The 21,954-nt window shown below is 39.0% G+C and overlaps 1 protein-coding gene across 1 annotated transcript in view; it reads left to right on the forward strand.

Moving 5' to 3' along the window:
- LOC131224724 (receptor-like protein EIX2) overlaps positions 1 to 21,954 on the forward strand; it is a 190,394-nt gene that overhangs the window by 89,391 nt on the left and 79,049 nt on the right. The window contains exon 2 of the mRNA XM_058220039.1: positions 9,069 to 9,221. Within this exon, the coding sequence (XP_058076022.1) occupies positions 9,069 to 9,091 (23 nt within the window). The 3' untranslated portion in view covers positions 9,092 to 9,221. The remainder of the gene's footprint in view (positions 1 to 9,068; positions 9,222 to 21,954) is intronic.

Below are 21,954 nucleotides of genomic sequence, written 5' to 3' on the forward strand. Positions count from 1 at the left end.
CGAATTGAGCGTTTGGGTCGGAGTGGTGGCCCATCAACATCGTCCGCATCCTCGGTTTAAACATCTTCGCCACGGGAATCCGCTAGGGAGAGGATTCTTCCTCTCAGCATGGAAAGCACGGGTCTACCCTGCTTTGACCGTGCTCACGGTCGCTGTGCAATTGCGGTTGCATGTGATCCATGTATGTTCACCTTGTATGTGGGGTCCACGGTGGTGTTCCGAAGAAATCCACACCGTCCAATTATTTTTCTCATCCATTTTAAGGGCTAAGCCCAAATTTGAGGCGTATCCAAAGGTCGGGTGGCCCATGTTTGAAGGAATATTCATGTTAACCACCGATCACGCTGATCCAACTTCTGATCTTTGTCATGTAGGGTTTATTCATGATACTTAGGCCTGGTATAAGTTTTTATGCCAAAAGGATAGTGGGAATCATGTGTTCTTGAATTAAGGGGTTCAGTTAAGTGGCATTTTTATAATTATTGCGGATGTGCAAGTTTTGTGGAATCTAACTGTTCTACACGATTGTGGTCGTGTTTCTAAGCATTTCTTATGAAAGAACTTATGTCCAAATATTTATGGATGCAAGATCAACCATCGATTTGACTTACGGGAATGTACGTATATTAATCCACATGATCAACGGTCGGATGACCTGTTTTGTGAATGGGAATCATTCCCAACGGTTAGATTTGTGTAAGGACAAGGATTTAAAGCCAAGATAATTGAATTGGTATCGTACACACATACATACTAAGTAAATTTCCTGATAACGCTCGAGAACTTTCAATACTCGAGTATTGAAAAGTTCGAGGCGTTACAGGACCCCACCCCACGTGGTGCATGTGCACAGTTGGTGCACACCTGATGTGCATTGAGTTAGGCTACTCGGTTAAACGAGTTTGACCCAAGCCAACCAAAAAAAGGAGATTTTCTCCCTCCTTTTGATTTTTCTTCTACCAAAACAGACAGACGAACCGTGTTCATTTTCAACTGATTGTGGCCCACCAAGAAGGGCCCACTTCCATGATTTGAACCATTCATCGTGTGCGTCACTCAAAAATGACCTAGACTCCATGGTTTACACAAACCCATGCTCATGTGCATGCGTACAACGACGATGTTATTCCAAAAGCAGAAACCACACTATTCTACTGTCAGCCTGAATATCCTTATGAGCAGAAACCACGCAAGTTACGTTTCTGCCCTACCTGCCAACTGAACTACTTCATCCACAGTCCCAACTGGGTGCATCTAAACTCGATCCTGAATTGTCGATCATAACCCACCTATAAACCATGCTACCTTCTGTAATTCAGATTCTGATATATCATTTCGTATTGACAACCTCTGAAATTCTTCAGTGTAATCTGTGATGGTTCGATTTTCTTGTCAAAAATTCTGATATTGATGGAATAATATATGCTGGTAATCATGGGGGAAGAATCGCGATAGAAGAAGGTGTCTCATCCGTGGCCATGATAAGATGGGCGCCTTGTTTTATCGAGCACGTGAGAGTTGTAATTGCTCCCACCATGCAAAGGCACCGAATTTTAATTTAAATGCTACCAATTTCATCTTTTTATGATCTGTCATGTCCACGTAATCAAAATATCTCTCCACTTTAACTAGTCAATCGAAGAAATCTTCTATGTGTAATAAACCATTAAAACTAGAAAGTTCGGCCTTACCATGATAGTCTCTTTCAGCATGATTTAAATGATCGCCTCCATGGATTGGTTGTTGAGCAAAGCCTTCATTAAGATCCTCATCGCTAGAACTTGAATCATCCGATGTAGCCCTACGATTTATCACTGGTAGTGCTTTACGAAAATCGGAGTTGTATTGGATAGCAACCACGGGCGGTAGAGTAACCACAGGTGGTGGAGCATCGCCTAGGGCTCAGTGCCGAAGCAGCACATCTGCAAGACGGTCGAGGGTTGCCTGCAACCCTTGTATGGTCAATTGACTCTTCCGGTGGAAAGCTTCCATTCTTTCCGAAAGATAGTGAATCCCTTTATCATCGTCCACAGGATTTTGGTTCATACCTTCGTTGTTTGCCATTGGACTGAGAGGAGTCCTTGCTTTGATACCGATTTACGCAAGGATGAACATAATGAGGTTGATCATCGTCTTCCTTAAGGATAACTACTCCGAATCCATAGAGCTTCTCTAGACTCCTCACAGAGACTTCTCGAATCCACGAGGAAAAAAAGCAAGAAAATAGAAATAATTTCTAATAAATTCGTAATTTGATTGATGAATCAATTAAACGAGTTGTGTATGAGGGCCTGTTGTGCTGAGAGCTGTGTATGAGGGCCTACTGTATTGCACCAGCCAAGGCCTCAAGAAGGTTGTAGTCGAATCAAATTCTAGTGTGGTTGTAAATGAGTTGAACCACAAGTCTGAAGCTGGGTGGAAATGGAAGCATTGGATAACTCAAATTTCTTCCCTTAATCGCCTTGGGCTTTACCAATTCATACACATCAGAAGGGAAGCCAATGGGCTGGCGCATGAAGGTAGCGAGTGCCAACAGAGCCATTAATATAGTGAGGTGCATCATCTCCCTCCGTGGTTCAAAGGGCTGATCTTTCTAGATAAGGTTGGGCTGGGTTCCATTAGAGAAACTGAAATTGTATAGGTCTGCATGATAGGATCCCTCAGGGCCATTTTATTCCCCGTGGTTTTCCTGAAATACTATAATTTTCCCATAAATGAATACAATGAGTGTTGCTTTAAAAAAAAAAAATAAATAAACAAGTTCACAACCCTTTAAATAGGGATACCAAGCAATGAGAGAAAAATCAGAATCAAACTATAACTAAAACTCTTAGAATTTGCAAATTACTATAAATAGTAAACTTACTATTTATAGACAGTCGTGATGTCTACTAGTGCACAAGGTTTTCGGCCAAAAATAGTAAGTGTCCTATTTGGGCGCAACTACTAGAGCCCAACAGATGAAGACTTATAATCAAACTAAAACTTACTATTTGTAGTAAAAATGAAATTAAAATAGGGACATGGGTGTCAGTCTGGCCGTATTTCACAAATTCGGCTTGTGCAACCAGGCATAACGGGGTTGGGTGGCTAAAGTAGTTCGTTATACCCCAAAATCATATATTTTACGTCCGATAACTCATTCCGGATTGCGAGATATGCCCGATTTAAGGTCCGACGGTCTGGATCATTTCTGTCGTCGACCGGGCCTTTTATGATCCATCATGGCCATGAAACTCTCAATTAACGGTCCACACTTAATGATCAAGGCCCAATTTTGGGAGAAATGTGTAGTCAGGATAGAAAAACGGTTGGATAAAATTTTGTGATTAATCAATGGTGGAAAAAGTCTAAATCTAAAATTTTACCTTTTGCACCAAAATGAAGGAATTAGAGTCAAGGCGGTCATCATTCAACGGTGTAGATCATAAATCGGGGTATAAATTTTGTATGATATGGTAGTCATATGAGGTCAAAGTGTGATCCAAATTTGAATTGCAATTGACTACAAGAAGTGGTTAAATCGGAAGATACAGATTTATAAGGAGTTGGTAAGATTCGAAAGGATAACTTCGCGCCTAAGGAAAAGCCTACCAAAGCGGGGTCTTCATATTTCACACTTGGTCCATATTATAGGCAATCTAAGTCGTTCATATAAAGGGAAATATCCTCCAATAACAACCCACAAGGTTTCTTCACTCGATGGACACTAAAATCAATGGTTAAGGGGCCGATTTGTCAATTGGGTCACTTTTACATTTACAGTGATCTAAGGGCTGAAATTTGACATGTATGGTTAATTTATGATATACATTAAACGAATAGTGAGAACCACATGATCTAGAATTCAAGGGTCTAAGTTAAAGGCATTTTCGTAATTATTGTTGATATGACAGTTTTAGAAAATCTAATGATTTTACATGGTTTTAATCACGTTTCTAAGTAATTCTTATAAAAGAACTTATATCTAGATCATTATGGATAAAGAATTATTCACCAAATTAATTAAAGAAATGTACATACATCAACCAACATAATGGATGATCAGATGACATGTTAAGAATAGAAAAACTTGATGATTAGTACTCTGATCATATATGTAAATGGGTGTATGGTCGTTTTTGTAACCAGATGATCACAAGTGGGTTTTTGGAGTGATCAAGAGGCAGAACATGTATACCGTTAGATTCAAGTGACTTATTCACATGTATAGTTTCTCATATTGTAGTTTTGATGATGGGGTAAGCATATTCATAAGTGGTGAACGAAATGAACGGATCAGAATCTCAATCCGATATGTGTACGGGCGCGGATGTAGAGATCAAGTAGTTTGTTTACTATCATGTGGTCCAAACTCGGAGTGGACAGTTAGATATCTTTATCGGTAAATAGTTGACTGAACGGTTGGTTATGATGGACAAATGAGAATACTTGGGTATATGATGTTCCCATCTTAAAATCAACGGTTAGATTGCTTGATTTTTTAATGGAGATTGTTCCCAGCGGTCATATTCGTGTTGGAGAATAGATGTAAGGTTATAATAACTAGATTGATATTGTATACATGTACATAATAAGTTAAATTTTATGGTAACACTCGAGAACTTTTAATACTCGGGTATTGAAAAAATCGGGGTGTTACATTACATTTCTTTATAAGCTATATAATCAGAGATTTAAATATTATTATTCATTAATAAAAAAATTGATTTTCCTTTTCTTTCTTGTGCATTTAAGAATAGCCTCGTGGATTCAATATTTTGCACACCTAAAGTAAACGGTGGTCTTCCTCATCACGCCCTTCCCTACGTCAAAAATAAATAAATTACGACAGATGAATAAAAAATTGTTGTTATAACAATATTAAATGGAAATCCATGGTTAAAAAAGAAGAAGAAGATGGTGCTGATGAAGATGAAGAAGAAGAATGCTTCTTTATTATTTGACAACTAAACGTCGTTTTCTCCTCTAAATAAAAAACGTCTTAAGACAAACACATAAATTTAAAGTCTTTAATAAAAAAATTTCTCAAGACAAACACATGAATATGAAATCTTTAATAAAAAAATTCTAAAGACGAACACATGAATTTAAAGTCTTTAATAAATTGAAATAAATCTTAAGACAAACACATGAATTTAAAGTCTTTAATAAAATAAAATAAATCTTAAGACAAACACATGAATTTAAAGTCTTTAATAATAATAATAATATCTTAAGATAAACATGAGAATTTGAAGGCATTGCAGATAAAGAATTCATTGAAACGAAGAAATGACAACTTTGCGAAGTGTACAAGTTAGACAAGTGAAATAACCCAGCCATTCATCAAAAGGCCACGACTTTGAACCCAAAAGGTGTAATGGCCCTTGAATCCAAGAAAATTAAAAGGAAATTCATAATACTTTATTAATATCAGATCGTCTATGATCAACTCTCGATTACACCACTAGTGAAGAAAAAATAAACCCTAATTCGTAGCAACCAAAAATATCAAAATTCCAATCTTAATACAAGTTACAAAGTAAAACTTACTTAAAGCTTAATTTTTTCAAAAAAATAAAAAATAAAAAAATCCAAGTGAACTCTACTCCTTCTGTCAGCTTCCCTAGCTCATGCTAGAGCTTGAGCCCAAAAGTGAGGAAGACTTAAAATAAAAGTGGGCCACACCACAGGAAATGGTTGGGATGAAAAAGCCCACCATTGAAACCTTCTTGGGGCCCACCGTGATATTTCTATGCCATCTAACCCATCCATAAGATGATGAAGGAAAAACAAACAACAGCCTGATCCAAAGTTTATGTGGGCCCAATGAAGCTTTCAAAGGTAGGAGTTCAATCGAATCAATCCCACTGTTTCTTGTTGTGTGGCCCCCTTGAGTTTTGAATTTGCTTGCTTCTTGAGCATACGTCCTAGCATGAGCTGGCTCAACGGATACGTTGAGTGGATTCATCGCAGACATCACAGCCAGCTCCACTGAGGTTTTGGCTACCCTGGCTCCATACAGAGGTCTACAAAATTGGCATCCCTCCGCACATAGCTAGTTTTCCCGGCTGATTAGGTAGGCGTTGGCCTTACCAAACAAAGGTGCAGACCTGACTGTGGGGCTCAGCTTGATGTCTGTACTGTATGTCAGCACTGTCCATTCAAAATTTTCAGCTCATTTCAGGGCATGACTGTAAAAATGAAGTTGATCCAAATCTCAGGTGGACCATACCACAGGAAACCGTGGTGATTGAACTTCCACCATTGAAACTTCCTAGGGCCCACCTTATACTTAGCATGCATGGTCTTGATTTATTTACGGGCTCTGATATAATTCACTAATATTTTGTTCCTAACATGTGGCATCCCCTTATAGCTATCCAGACCATTCAAACTATGGGTCACAAGAATGGAGCATATCTCTAAAATCACACTGATCAAGAAATCCTAATCATGAATTGATGGCTATGAAACGGACACAAAAAAGATTTAATTTCAAGGGAAAAATTTTAATGGTCATTATTATTTATAAGTGCACTATTTTGGTTTATGGACTGTCCACATTCACGTCAGCGATTTGGCCGGCCTGGTCGTTGTAAAACCACGCTGTTGACGGGTTTACCAACATTTTCAAAAGAGTAGTTATATGATACTCAGTCGGTGTGTGACCCTTGATACACATGCACTCCCATATTATAAAAATGGCACTTGTTAACCCAAGTTAAACCGACTAAAATTTGAAACCCCGTCTATAATACACAGTCATACTCGTTAAACAATCCTAGCCTTTGATTCGGGTATGCTAGCTACCAGAAATAGGACTATTGAATAATTTTTCTTTTAGAATCTGCACTAAATGTCCACCAATTCCATAGCCATAATCATATCATGTAACAGCTCTAATTTAGGTAGTCAATTATATAGACTTGTACATACAAACCTACTTCACGAGGAATGGAAGCCTAAACATATGTGAATTGGAATAACCCCACTTATGTTTATAGTAAAGATGTTGAATTTGGAGTCCGATTTGAGTTGAAATTTAGACAAGCACCTGAGCTGAGGACCACCATTCAAGCGTTTCCCATTTGAATAGTTGAATTAGTTTCTTTTATTTGTTTTCCAAGGTTAATCTATTATATATGCTAGTTTACTTGAATATTCTAATTTTGATTAGATCTTACATGCTAGAGAATATAATTTGAATATTATTGTATATATGTTGTCGAATCTAATATATTTTATATTGTGGAATTGGGTCCTTACTCTTACTCGGGTGGTAGACTCTCAGGAGTTTCAACACATGATCACAATATAAACGATCTCACTCATGTAATGCTATTGATGTTGCAATTGAATGGAAGTATTGGGTTGTATGTGTTGTCTTGTTATGCTACTTGAAGGTTATTGAAGGTTCCTTAAAGTAGTGGCAGTTTGTGAACATATTAAATATTATTTGGTCATAGCATCACCATATTGTGGATTATTTGTGACCATGTGGCTTGTAAATTGTATTATTTTGTTATGTCCTTAAAGGGACTTGGTAGCAATGTGGCTTGTTGGGAGAACCTTTTTACTGGGACTATATCTGGATTTGTGATCGTAATGTGTACATGTTGGGTTATGAGTGGCCCCTAGTTGTATAGGTTTATATAAATAGAACACCCTGAATTCATTATATTACAGACGCTACATGTAACCATTAAAATTTATTATAATCCTACTTACTAGAGTCTCATGAGCAGAAAATTGTGACATGGGACACTATGTCCGAGTTGTTGGCTTATGATAGGTTGTCTCTCTAGAAGAATTCTCCGATTTCTCCTTTCTATACTTAACAATAATCTTCTACCACCAGTCTATATCTCTGGACTAAAGTAGGTCTAGGATTCTGACAGTCTTTCATGTGCCCTGACATGTCACAATTCCAGCGCTTCAACTTGCCTTTGCCCCTACTTTGAATTTGGATTTCGATCGCAAAAATCTATTATCACACTTAGAATTTCTCTCTCTCATAACCAGTATATCTGTAGAAGCACCCACATCACCGCTTTTCTTTCTTATCACCTTCGACTGAAGTGCTGATCTAAGATCTCAACACTAATGGTTGTCCTACCAGTGCATAAAAAGTCTTTAAATGACTCATACAATTCTAGATGAGAATTCAACATAATACATGCTTGATCTTCATCCTTCATCGTATCATCCACATTCAGCAATTTACAAACGAGCTCATTGAAGTTACTTATGTGGGCCTCAACATCAGCCCCCTCAATCATCTTCAAATTAGACAAACGGTTTTCAAGAGATTTCTTCGCATAGATGGTTCTCTAACTTCACCCATGTAATTGTTGTAGTCTTCTCTCTCATATCATTATAGAGGACCTCATCCATCAAACACAATTGCATTAAGATATTGGACTTTTGATCTAACATGAAGTTCACTGTAGAGAAGTATTCTAGGAAAATATAAAAGGTGAAAATGAAGGTCGTCCTAATTCAACAAGGATTGGAAGATCCAGCCTTAAGAATTTTGTGCTTGCAGTCAAATATGTTTACGGGCAATATCCCACCACAACCATTTAACCTAGCTTTACATCAGTTCCTTGATGTGGCACAGAATTTTTTATCTAGTTCAATTCCCCAAAGTTTTAAAAATCTCATGGCCATGAAGAATGAGCAGAAGATAAACCTGTTTCTTACCTATGGAGAGAGGAAAACAACACATTATGGGAAAAAAATTGGACTGACAGAAACATCATATTACATGGAAAACTTGCTTGTGTCAATGAAGGGGCTAATGCTTGAATATAGTAGAACAGTTTCACTGGTTACATGCATGGACCTTTCAAGCAATAACTTATCTGGAGTGATTCCTGAAGGACTCACATGACTTGTGGGATTGCATGTCTTAAACTTATTTGGAAACTATTTGACTAGAAAGATCCCATTCAAAATTGGTAAAATGACAATGCTGGAGTCTCTCGATTTCTTTAAAAATTAGCTTTCAGGTACAATTCCTCATAGCATGTCAAATTTAACTTTTCTAAGTCACCTGAACTTGTCACACAACAACTTTTCAGGGAAAATTCCATCAAGAAATTAGCTCCAAATGCTTAAAGATCCATCTATATATATCGGCAACAATGGACTCTGTGGACCTCCTCTTGCAAATAAGTGTGTTAGTGATAAAACATCTCAAGGTCCGATGCCTGTTAGTGGTGATGTAGAAAAAGGTGAAGAAGAATATGAAATGCGTTGGCTATTGAGATGTGGAGCCACATCTAGGGGCCACACGACCGGTCGTGGGCCCTGCTCGACCAGTCGTAGACTGGCACGACTCAAAGTCCAGCGAGCATAAGTTTTTTTTATTCCGAGGTGGTCGACCGGTCGTGGTTACGCAGATTCATTTCTGAATCTAATGCGGACTGCGGATTTTTGAGTCACCTTTCATAAGGGTGCAAAAGGGAAGTTGTTAAAACTATAAATTAGGGTCCCTGGGGCTTTTCTAGGGCTAAGGTGAATATTGAAAAATATTTCTAAGGTGTGGGCAAGGGATTTTCTATGTTCTTCCAAGGGAGAGATTAGTATATTGCCTTGTAATCTTCGTTCTTCATAGTGGAAGTTTGCATCCGTGATTTTTTACCCTAATTTTGGAGTTTTTTCACATATATTTTATCTTGTGGTTTGTTTGGATTGGTTTGATCTGTTTCTAGTTTATATTTCTTCTTGTTTATCGTTTGTGGGTGAGGCCTAAGTTTGGATTTAGGCTCACTGCGTTGTTAGCGTGCTGCGCAACAACTGGTATAAGAGCTATTGGTTTAGTTCTATTGGGAGCAATGACGGAAGAAGGGAAAACTAGAATTGAGAAGTTTGATGGTTCAAACTTTGCCTTCTGGAAGATGAAGATGGAGGATTATTTGTATCAGAAGGATCTCTAGATTCCTCTAGGAGGAAAAGAGAAGAAACCAGAAAAGATGACAGATGATGAATGGTTTTTACTGGATAGGAAGGTTTTAGGAACGATCTGACTCTCTTTGTCTAAGAGCGTCGCCTTCAATATATCCAAGGTGAAAACTACAAAAGAATTAATGGAAGCCCTAGCCACCATGTATGAAAAGTCATCAGCATCTAACAAAGTTCATCTTATGAAACAACTATTCAACATGAAGATGTCAGATGATGGGAGTGTGGCTGAACATCTAAACGAGTTCAATACAGTCACGCACGAGCCAGTTGGAATCTGTCGACATTATTTTTTAGGATAAGGTAAGAGCGTTATTGATCTTGTCCAGTTTGCCAGACAATTGGGATGGTTTGGTGATTACTGTAAGCAATTCTTCAAGGTCGACAAAGCTGAAATTTGATAATGTAGCCAGTCTAATTCTTAGCGAAGAATCTAGAAGAAAGACATCAGGAGTTTCAGGGGATTCAGGGAATGCTCTAAACATTGAAGGAAGAGGAAGATCCCTGAACAAATGAGGTAATAAACATGGGTGTTCTAAGTCGAAGAAGAAGTCCAAAGGACCGAAAGACAAAGACGGGTGTTGGCATTGCGGCAAGAAGGGGCATATGAAACGTGATTGCAGGGCACTCAAGAAACAAGAAGGAAGCTCTCAAGGAGGGAAGGATTCAGTGAATCTATCTGAGGAAAGTGACACAAAGGCGTTGGTCTTGTTTCTTGATGCGAGGAATGAGTCTTGTGTTATAGACTCGGGTGCTTCGTTTCATGCCACCTCGTATAAGGAAGTTCTGCGTCATTATGTGTTAGGTGATTTTGGGAGAGTCTACCTGGGTGGTGATGAGCCGTGCAGTATTGTTAGAAAGGGAGACGTTTATATAAATCAGAAAGACGGAACGGCGTTGAAATTGAAGGATATTAGACATGTATCGAGTTTAAGAAGGAATCTGATCTCAGTGGGGCAGTTGGCCGATACCGGTTATGTGACGACATTCACCAATGATTCTTAGAAGATCACAAAAGGTGCATTGATGATATCTCAAAGTAAGAAGAAAGGTACTTTGTAAGTGACTTTAGGATCGTATAGTTCACTCGCAGTTGCATCAACTGGAGTGAATGGGCAGTTATGGCATCAGAGGTTGGGACATATGAGTGAGAAAGAGATGAAAGTGTTATTGTCAAAAGGGAAGCTACCAGGGCTGAAGTCTATTGACTTGAAATTTTGCGAGGACTGCATGTATGGCAAGCAGAAGAGGGTAAGTTTTAAGAAGACGGGACGCACTCCAAAGACGCATCTGTTGGAACTTGTATACACTGATGTGTGGGGACCGGCACAAGTATTATCTCTTGGTGGCTCACGTTATTTTGTTTATTTTATTGATGATGTTAGTAGAAAACTGTGGATCTATTTCTTAAAGCATAAATCTGATGTATTTGATGTATTTAAGAAGTGAAAAGTTATGGTAAAAAATAAAACAGGTAAAACAGTAAAATGTCTCAGATCTGATAATGGGGGTGAGTGCTGTGATAAGAGATTTAAGGAGTATTGTGTAGCAAATAGAATTAAACATCAGAAAATAATTCTAGGGACACCACAGCAGAATGGTGTGGCTGAGCGCATTAACAGGACAATCCTTGAACACGTCAAGAGCATGAGGTTACATGCAGGGTTACCCGAGACTTTTTGGGCAGATGCTGTGAATACTGCCACATATCTCATAAATAGAAGTCCCTCAGCACCATTGAATGGTGGGCTACCAGAAGAAACGTGGACTGGGAAAAAAGTGAACCTTGTACATCTCAGAGTGTTTGGTTGCACTTTATATATTCACATTGATGCAGAGCACAAAAACAAATTGGATGCGAAGCCCAGGAGGTGCACGTTTATAGGCTACGAGCAGCATGATTTTAGCTGCAGGTTTTGGGATGCAGAAAACAGGAAAAATCATTAGAAGCAAGGACGTAGTCTTTAATGAAAAAGTGAAGCATAAGGACAGTGTGTAGGAAAATAAGGCCGAGGAGAAAGAATTCGTAGAGTTGGAAGAGTTACAGGACATGGGTATTACAGCGCCACAGGATGATCATGTTCAAGAGCATTATGAGGCAGAGCTGCATACACCAGTTGTGAAGAGGTCTACTTGGGAGAGAAGACCCACGATCCGATATTCACGCTCCTTACATTATCTACTGCTGACAGATAATGGTGAACCAGAGTGTTTTGAAGAGGCATTACAGTCGGATACACGGATTAAGTGGGAGCAGGCCATGGATGATGAGATGGACTCTCTTGAGTCTAATCGTACATGGGAGCTAGTCACTCTACCTAAGGATAAGAAAGCTCTTCATAACAAGTGGGTTTACAGACTGAAGGAAGAGCACAATGGTTCGAAACGGTACAAGGCTAGATTGGTTGTGAAAGAGTTTCAACAAAAGGCAGGTATCGATTTCACTGAAATATTTTCACCGGTGGTGAAAATGTCTACGATTCACATGGTCTTGAGTATAGTGCCTACAGAGGACTTACATCTAGAGCAACTAGATGTTAAGACAGCCTTTCTTCATAGAGACCTTGAAGAAGAGATATATATGCATCAACCAACAGGATACGTGGCACCAAGAAAGGAGAATAAAGTATGCAGACTGAAGAAGAGCTTATATGGCTTGAAGCAGGCTTCGAAGTAGTGGTACAAGAAATCTGATAGTTTTATGAGATGTCATACAGACCACTGTTATTATTTGAAGAAGTTTAATATGCCATACATCATACTTTTTCTGTACGTTGATGATATCCTTGTGGCCGGTTCAAGCATGAAAGACATCTCAGATCTCAAAAGACAACTGTCTAGAGAATTTGCCATGAAAGATTTAGGAGCTGCAAAATAAATTCTAGGCATGAGGATAAAGTGTAATAGGGAAAATAAGAAATTGGTTTTGTCACAGGCAGAGTTCATAGCCAAGGTACTTGATCGATTCGATATGGGAGGTGCTAAGTTGGTTAGCACTCCATTAGCCAACCACTTCAAGCCATCTAAGGAGCGGTGCAAAGACACAGGAGGAATGAGATTACATGGCTAAAGTCCCATACGCGTCAGCTATTAGGAGTCTTATGTATGCTATGGTGAGCATGAGGCCAGACATTGCTCAAGCAGTGGGAGTTGTTAGAAGGTTCATGAACAACCCCGGAAAGGAACATTGGGAAGCTGTGAAGTGGATCTTTAGATACCTAGTAGGTACTAAGGATGTAAGGCTGTACTATGGTGGATCGAAAATCAAGCTACAAGGCTACATGGGTTCCGATTTGGTAGGAGATATCGATAGCAGAAGAAGCACTACAGGTTATGTCTTTACTCTGGGTAGTGCTGCAGTCAGTTGGGTCTCTCAGTTACAGAAGATAGTATCTATCAGTACGACGGAAGCAGAATATGTTACGGCTATAGAAGCGTGTAAGGAGATGGTGTGGATGCAAGGTTTCATAGAAAAATTGGGTAAGAAGCAAGCAGATTGCAAGCTGTACAGTGACAGTCAAAGTGCAATACACTTGGCTAAGAATTCAGCCTTTCATTCAAGGACCAAGCATATTGCCATCAGATATTACTTTATACGTTCGTTACTAGAAGATAGATCGATTGCTCTAGAGAAGATTCATATAAGTGAGAATCCTGCGGATATGTTGACTAAGGCAGTCACACTAGAGAAGATGAAGCTCTGTTCAGCTTTAATTGGTCTTCAGGCTTGAAGACGAGGAGGTGGTGCACTCCGGATGAAGAAGACAAAGTTTTATAGCGATGTGTCTCCAAGTGAGAGATTGTTGAGATGTGGAGCCACATATGGGGGCCGCACGACCGGTCGTGGGCCCTGCTCGACTGGTCGTGGCCCCTGCTTGACCAATCGTGGACTGATACGATTCAAAGTCCAGCGAGCATAAGTTTTTTGGTTCCGAGGTGCTCGACCGGTCATGACCCATGCTCGACCGGTCGTGCGGTCCGCTTGACCGGTCGTGCGGTCTGCTTGACCGGTCGTGGTTACGCAGATTCGTTTTCGAATCTGATGCGGATTGCGAATTTTTGAGTCGCCTTTCGCAAGGGTGAGAAAGGGAAGTTGCCAAAACTATAATTGGGGTCCCTAAGGCTATTTTAGGGCTAAGGTGAATATTGGAAAATAATTCTAAGGTGTGAGTAAGGGATTTTCTATGTTCTTCCAAGGGAGAGGTTAGTATATTACCTTGTAATCTTCGTTCTTCATAGTAAAAGTTTGCATCCGTGGTTTTTTATCCTAGTTTTGGAGTTTTTCCACGTATATCTTGTCTTATGGTTTGTTTGGATTGCTTTGATTTGTTTCTACTTTATATTTCTTCTTGCTTATCGTTTGTGGGTGAGGCCTGAGTTTGGATCTAGACTCACTGCGCTGTTGGCGTGCTTCGCAACATGACTTTACTCTGCAATGGGACCAGGATTTACGGTGGGGTTTTGGACCTTCTGTGGCATTTTAGTGCTCAAGAAGTCTTGGAGGATTGCCTATTACCGCTTCTTTAATGAAATAAAAGATAGACTTTTTTGTAATTGTGGCTTTACTGGATGTTAGATTGAAGAAGTTTGATGGAAACTTAAGTCATGAGTAATTAATAATTGTTGTAATCTAGGTTACTTTGCAATTTTTATTTTTATTTTTAATATGGGAGTTGTAATAAAATGCTTAGTAATGAGAATTGGGGAGGGGATTGGTCTATTACCCTCTCTACTACTGTATACAATTTTCAAGTATCAATAAAATTACAGGTGGTGTGCTCCCAGCTTTCTGTAATAATAACAATTATTATTATTATTGTTATTATTATAATAAATATTCTTACTTTATATGCATCAGATACTCTACTCATCAATCAGGCACACCTGCAAGAGAAACGTATGGTCAGTGAAATGAGTCCATGGTCCATATTCAATGTATGGATGTGACCAATACCAACAAATCCAACAGCCGGAACATATGGTACTATTCGGGAATAATTCAACAGCTTACCCAGGCCCTCAACACCCGTTTCTGTTTCACATACGGGGAGGGTAACTCTATAGCTGATGGACTGGCCAAATTGGCAAGCGGGGGTGCCCCGAACATGCTCTTTCTTGTTCCGAATGACCTTCCAAGGCCCATAAGAGGTTTCATGCTTCTTGATAGATCAAACCTTGGCCAAATCAGACTATCCAAACCCAAAACAGGGGACGGCTGACCCTGCTTTATACAGATGTCTCCCTTCGCCTCACGCTGGGGGCGGCCTCTGCCATTTTCCTGCCCATTCTTCTTGGTTGTGTCCATTTATTACAATTTTGGGTGTCTTTCCTCAGCTCCTGATGGAGGCTTTTGCCTGTTATCTCCTTCCCATCAGCGAATTTCAGCCTCTTCATCTTTTTTCTCTTCCTCTGTTTTTTTTTTTTTTTTTTTTCCACATGATAGGTGTGGCCTGTCTGTCTGTGGGACCCGCCCATCTCCAACATGTACATTTTCCATTATCAATATATAGCTGGTGAATCCCAAAAAAAAAAAAAAATTAAAAAAAAAAATTTTAAAAGAAAGAAAAAGACCCACCTATTTAATGATTTGGCAAGTTGAACCATTGTCATACGTAGAGAGTTTAGTTAAAGTCCAATGCATTGACATTCTTTGCATTCTCCAAACAATTGTCATGTTCATCATAGTATGAAATATTCTTCATCTGACCTTTGTGCATATCATTATATGGTCAGTGGATTCTGATCAGCCATCTACTGGGCCTCAACATGGTCATCCACCATAGAAATACCAAGCAATATTAAGAATAAAGCGATCTGTATGAGAGATTGTAGGTGTAAATCACAATACACATGCCAACGTGGCAGGCATCTGCAAGATCTAGGCCGGGTCTCAATTGGGTCTGTGTTAACATGCTTGTCCAAATAGGCCAACTTACCCACTCATTGACCGAGCCACACATGATCGGTACTAAATATGTATGCTTTTAGAGCTCATATTGTTCTATCATGATCTACCAGAACCAATGGTTGGAGAGTATACAACATAGACATCACGGTGAGCCCCATAGAACTTAGGGTTACAAGTAATGGTCATCATGCATCTACATGGTGTCCCATTATCTGAACCATTTGGATAAGGGCACAAAAGAAACACAGATAACAAACGGCCATGTAGTGTAGGTATCAATGGTCACACCATGCAAGTGTTATGCAAGTGTTAGTGTCTGACTTGCTGAAGATCCATCATGTCACTAGCTAGTAAGGCTGAGAGCTGTGAGCATGGTTTTAAAACTCCCACAACTAGTTTACCCGATCACAAGTTACCCTTGATTCAGGTGAATTTGGCAGATTTTATCCCTGACTCGACTCAGGGCTAAATGATTTGGTCCCACAGGTGTGACTTCTTGGATGATGCCTAAAAACCACCATAATACAAATTATTAAGAAAAAGTAGTTTTATTCCGTACAAATTCTTAACTCATTTTGGTTAACACATGTTAACATGGAACAACTTTGAACTCTATTTCAAAAATAATGTGCTCCTCTGAAATTGAAATTAAATATATCAGGTATTATCCATCAAGCATCCACATATCAAATAAATAAAATATCATTTCACAATTTTATGTTGGTTTATGATTCATCTAAAGTGGGGTACACTATATGGACAGTTTAATTTGAGTTACATATTTCTCATGTGCTCAGTTTATGATCCATCTATACTAAGGCCCCCCATTTGAATTGTTTTATTTTGAGTCACATATTTCTCATATGTGATTGTCGGTAAGGGTGGCTTGTGTGTCGGGCTTAGTCTTGACATGCATGGCTCAATCAATTTTTTTAGCCAAGGTAGGGTTCAAGTTATTTTAGCCGGACTTGGCCCAAACCAGCCCAGCTAGACCAAACTTGCTTGTGTCCAAGGTAGGGTTTCGAAAACTGGGGCGTTACAAGTTGGTATCAGAGCGAGTTTAGACAAACCAGGCCTTGGAAAATGAACTTATATAAACCTTAAAAGTCTCAAATTAGAATGTTGAAATTATAGATTTGAACCTAGTTGAATCTCACCTGGACTTAGGAAATTTTGGAAAATCTAGAGACCCAAATTGAAGTCCCCTTAGAAATTATTAGTATAGCCGTTCGAACAAATCAAATAAATAAATAAATAAAATAAAAATTGAGGATATAGAAACTCAAAATGTTAGGGTCCCTAGAACATTGTTTGGATAATTGTAAAACTTAGAAATGAATTTAAGTTCCCTTGAAAATTTTATGTTTAGTCATTTGAGCTTAAAAATTAAACCTAGGTATCATGGGAGGATAAATTCTCACTATGATGTACGTAAGGCTAGACAAGGACATTCCTTATACTTGACTTTCAAATGAAAATTTTCTGAAAATCCAGGATATGAACTTTCCTAAAATTCTATAGTTAGGAATAACATTGTTATAATAATCAGCAAATGGATCAAACTTAGGCTTTGTGGGGAATTCCTTACCCATCACATTGTACATTAGATCGGACGTGAACGTTCCCTAAACTTAAGAATCATGTTAGGAATTATAATTTGAATTCCCTAATACATCTCATTAGTTAGAAACGATAATTCACATCACTTAGGGTTAACTAAAGGTGAGGTTAGACTTTTGGATAAATTTCCAACCCTAGACTAAGCATACCGAGACTAGATTTGAAATCCTATGTGAATTTGGCAACTTTTAAACTCAGATTCCATGTAGAAAATCACGGTCCTAAAATTTTCCCATAGCACTTATATTATCAGAGTGCGCAATGAAAGCGTAATGAACCCCATAGACTTATATGTTATGAAAATAGATGATCACATAATATTCTCCGAGAGTCTAGAATAATTAGGATCACGGGTTAATGGAACCATATTTAAGTGAAGTTGCATTGTTTGATCCAAATTTCATATCCTAGCAAATTCTAATGATCTCAATGTCCTGATTAGGTAGAAGATCGAGATTTACTAGAGTTATGAAATGATATAATAAGTCCTCTGTTCTGCGCATGCAGAGGATCAATCTATCAGACTCAAACCTACTACAACCATCCGTTCATGTTAGCTCAAGCACTGAAAACTGATAATTATATTGTACTTTAGATAGCAGGGAAAGTACCATTAAAAGTAAAAGAAAAAATAAGGGACGTAATATCATTATTAGTTGTCACCTAAATGAACTTTTAAACCTAGTAAATACTATGTGGAATTCTGACGTTTTAGGCATTGAAATAAATCTCTAGTCCTAGGTAGATACTAAAAAGATTTTCAATCTCTAGGGGAACATATATACATTGGTTGAATTGTTAGAATAAAGGAATAATAGTTCTGGGAAATTTTAGATATAACTTGTCAAAACCAAGTTGTAATAGTACACTTGGACATATTCGAAATAAGGTACATGATTAGGATAACCCTAGTATTCATACCATTAATAATTGGGGCAAGCATTGCCGAATCTCAAGGGCAAGATTCATCTTTGAGGGGGGTATATTGTAATAACCCCAGTCTTAGTAGTCAGTCACGAACAATTGAGCATACAAACATACTTCATGGGAAAGGTGGTGAATGCTAAGGGACATGGTAAAATAGATTATCCTCATCCCATTTAAGTAGAAGTACTGAATTTTGGGGATGAAATTCTTTTTAAGGGGGGTAAATTGTAACACCCTGAACATATCAATACTCGGGTGTTATCGTGTCACCTAACCTAGTATGGACACTAACCTAGCTTACTTGAACGTTCACCCTCATTCTAACCTAAATCCGACTATAAGGTTGACAGGAATCCACTATTAGAACTAGAATTTTAAGAGTATGGCCCACCTAAGCCTTAGATCTACCTCATTTTTTGCCAGATGTCCCAATAAGGCAAGCAAAACTCGATAGACGGCATGGATTCGATCAAAATAATCACAGTGGACCCCAGCCTATGTGGTGCGTGTGGACAGATGGTGCACACCCAATGTGCATTGAGTTAGGCTACTCGGTCAAATGAGTTTGACTGAGCCAACCAAGAAAAGGAGATTTTCTCCCTCCTTTTGATTTTTCTTCTACCAAAACAGACAGATGGACAGTGTTCATTTTCAACCGAATGTGACCCACTAAGAAGGGCCCACTTTCATGATCTGAACCGTTCATCGTGTGCATCACTCAAAAATGACCTAGACTCCATGGTTTACACAAACCCGTGCTCATGTGCATGCGTACAATGACTGGCGCAAGCGGGGTGCATGTGGTGCTATTCTGAAAGCAGAAACCACACTGTTCTGCTACCAGCCTGGCGATCCTTGTGAGCAAAAACCATGCAAGTTGCGTTTCTGCCCTACCTGCCAACTGAACTGCTTCATCCACGGTCCCGACTGGGTGCATCTGAACTCAATCCTGAATTATCGATCATAACTCACCTATAAACCATACTACCTTCTGTGATTTAGATTCTGACAGATCATTTCGTATTGACAACTGCTGAAATTCTTCAGTGTAATCTGTGACGGTTCGATTTCCTTGTCGGCAATTCTGGTATTGATAGAATAATATATGCCCGTAATCATGGGGGAAGAATCGCGATTAAAGAAGGCGTCTCATCCGTGGCTATAATGAGATGGACGCCTTGTTTTGTCGGGCACGTGAGAGTTGTAATTGCTCCCACCATGCAGAAGCACTGAATTTTAATTTAAATGCTATCAATTTCACCTTTTTATGATCTGTTATTTCCACGTAATCAAAATATCTCTCTACTTTGGCTAGTCAGTCAAAGAAATCTTATATGCGTAATAAACCATTAAAATTAGAAAGTTCGACCTTAACTCAATAGTATCTTTCAGCACGATCTAGATGATCGCCTCCATAGATTAGTTGTCGAGCAAAGCCTTCATTAAGATCTTCATTGCTAGAACTTGAATCATCTAATGTAGCCCTACGATTTATCACTGGTAGTGCTCTACGGAAATTGGAGTTGTGTCGTACAGCAACCACGGGCGATAGAGTAACTATAGGCGGTGGAGCATCGCCTAGGGCTCGGTGCCGAAGCAGCGCATCTGCAAGACTGTCGAGGGTTGTCTGCAACCCTTGCATGGTCAATTGACTCTCCTGGTGGAAAGCTTCCATTCTTTCCGAAAGATAGTGAATCCCTGTATCAACGTCCATTGAATTTTGGTTCATACCTTCGTTGTTTGCCATCGACCCGAGGGGAGTCTTTGCTTTGATACCAATTTACACAGGGATGAACATAATGAGGTCGATCACCGTCTTCCTCAAGGATAACTACTCCGAATCCATGGAGCTTCTCTGGACTCCTCACAAAAACTTCTCGAATCCACGAGGAAAGAAAGCAAGAAAATAGAAATAAATTCTAATAAATTCGTAATTTGATTAATGAATCAATTAAATGAGTTGTGTATGAGGGCCTACTGTGCTGAGAGCCATGTATGAGGGCCTGTTGTATTACACCAGCCAAGGCCTCGAGAAGGTTGTGGTCGAATCAGATTCTAGTGTGGTTGTAAATGCGTTGAACCACAAGTCCGAAGCTGGCTGGAAATGGAGGCATTGGATAACTCAGATTTCTTCCCTTAATCGCCTTGGGCTTTACCAATTCGTACACATCAGAAGGGAAGCCAATGGGTTGGCGCATGAAGGTAGCGAGTGCCAACAGAGCCATTGGTATAGTGAGGCGCGTCATCTCCCTCCGTTGATTAGAGGGCTGATCTTTCTAGATAAGGTTGGGCTAGGTTCCATTAGAGAAACCGAAATTGTATAGGTCTGCATGATAGGATCCATCGGGGCCATTTTATTCCCCGTGGTTTTCCCAAAATACTGTAATTTTCCCACAAATGAATACAATGAGTGTTCCTTAAAATTAAAAAAAAAAAAAACGAGTTCACAAGCCTTTAAATAGGGATACTAAGCAATGGGAGAGAAATCAGAATCAAACTATAACGAAAACTCTTAGAATTCACAAATTACTATAAATAGTGAACTTAATATTTATAGACGGTTGTGATGTCTACTAGTGCGCAAGGTTTTCGGTCAAAAATAGTAAGTGTCCTATTTGGCTTCACCAAACTATTCTGCTAATTATTCTAAGCACTTCTCGCGTTGGGCGCAACTACTAAAGCCCAACAGATGAAGAGTTATAATCAAACTAAAACTTACTACTTGTAGTAAAAATGAAATTAAAATAGGGAAACGGATGTCGATCTGGCGGTATTTCGCAGATCCGGCTTGTGTAATTAACCACGCATAATAGTGTTGGGTGGCTAAAGTAGTTCGTTATACCCCAAAATCATATATTTTACGTCCGATAACTCATTCCAGATTGCGAGATACGCCCGATTTAAGGTTCGACGATCTGGACCACTTCTGTCATCGATCGGCCTTTTTATGATCCATCTTGGCCATGAAACTCTCAATTAACGGTCCACACTTAATGATCTGGGCCCAATTTTGGGAGAAATGTGTAGTCAGGATAGGAACAGGATTGGACAAAATTTGATGGTTAATAATGGTAAAAGAAGCCTAAATCTAAAATTTCACCTTTTGCACCAAAAGAAAGGAATTGGAGTCAAGGTGGTCATCATTTAACGATGTAGGATCATAAATCGGGGTATAAATTTTGTATGATATGGTAGTCATACAAGGACAAAGTGTGGTTTAAATTCGAGTTACTATTGACGATAGGAAGTGGTTAAATCAGAAGATCCAGATTTATAAAGAGTTGGTAAACCTCGAAAGGATAACTTCACACCTAAGGGAAAGCCTATCAAAGTGGGGTCTTCATATTTCACACTTGGTCCATATTATAAGCAATCCAAGTCGTTCATATGAAGGGAAATATCCTACAATGACTACCCAGGAGGTTTCTTCACCTAATGGACACCAAAATCAATAGTTAAAGGGTTGATTTATCAATTGGGTCACTTTTACATTGATCTAAAGGCTGAAATTTGATATGTATGGTTAATTTATGATACATACGCATGAT

The sequence above is a fragment of the Magnolia sinica genome, chromosome 14 (assembly GCF_029962835.1).
Source record: "Magnolia sinica isolate HGM2019 chromosome 14, MsV1, whole genome shotgun sequence".
In the NCBI taxonomy this organism is placed as follows: domain Eukaryota; kingdom Viridiplantae; phylum Streptophyta; class Magnoliopsida; order Magnoliales; family Magnoliaceae; genus Magnolia; species Magnolia sinica.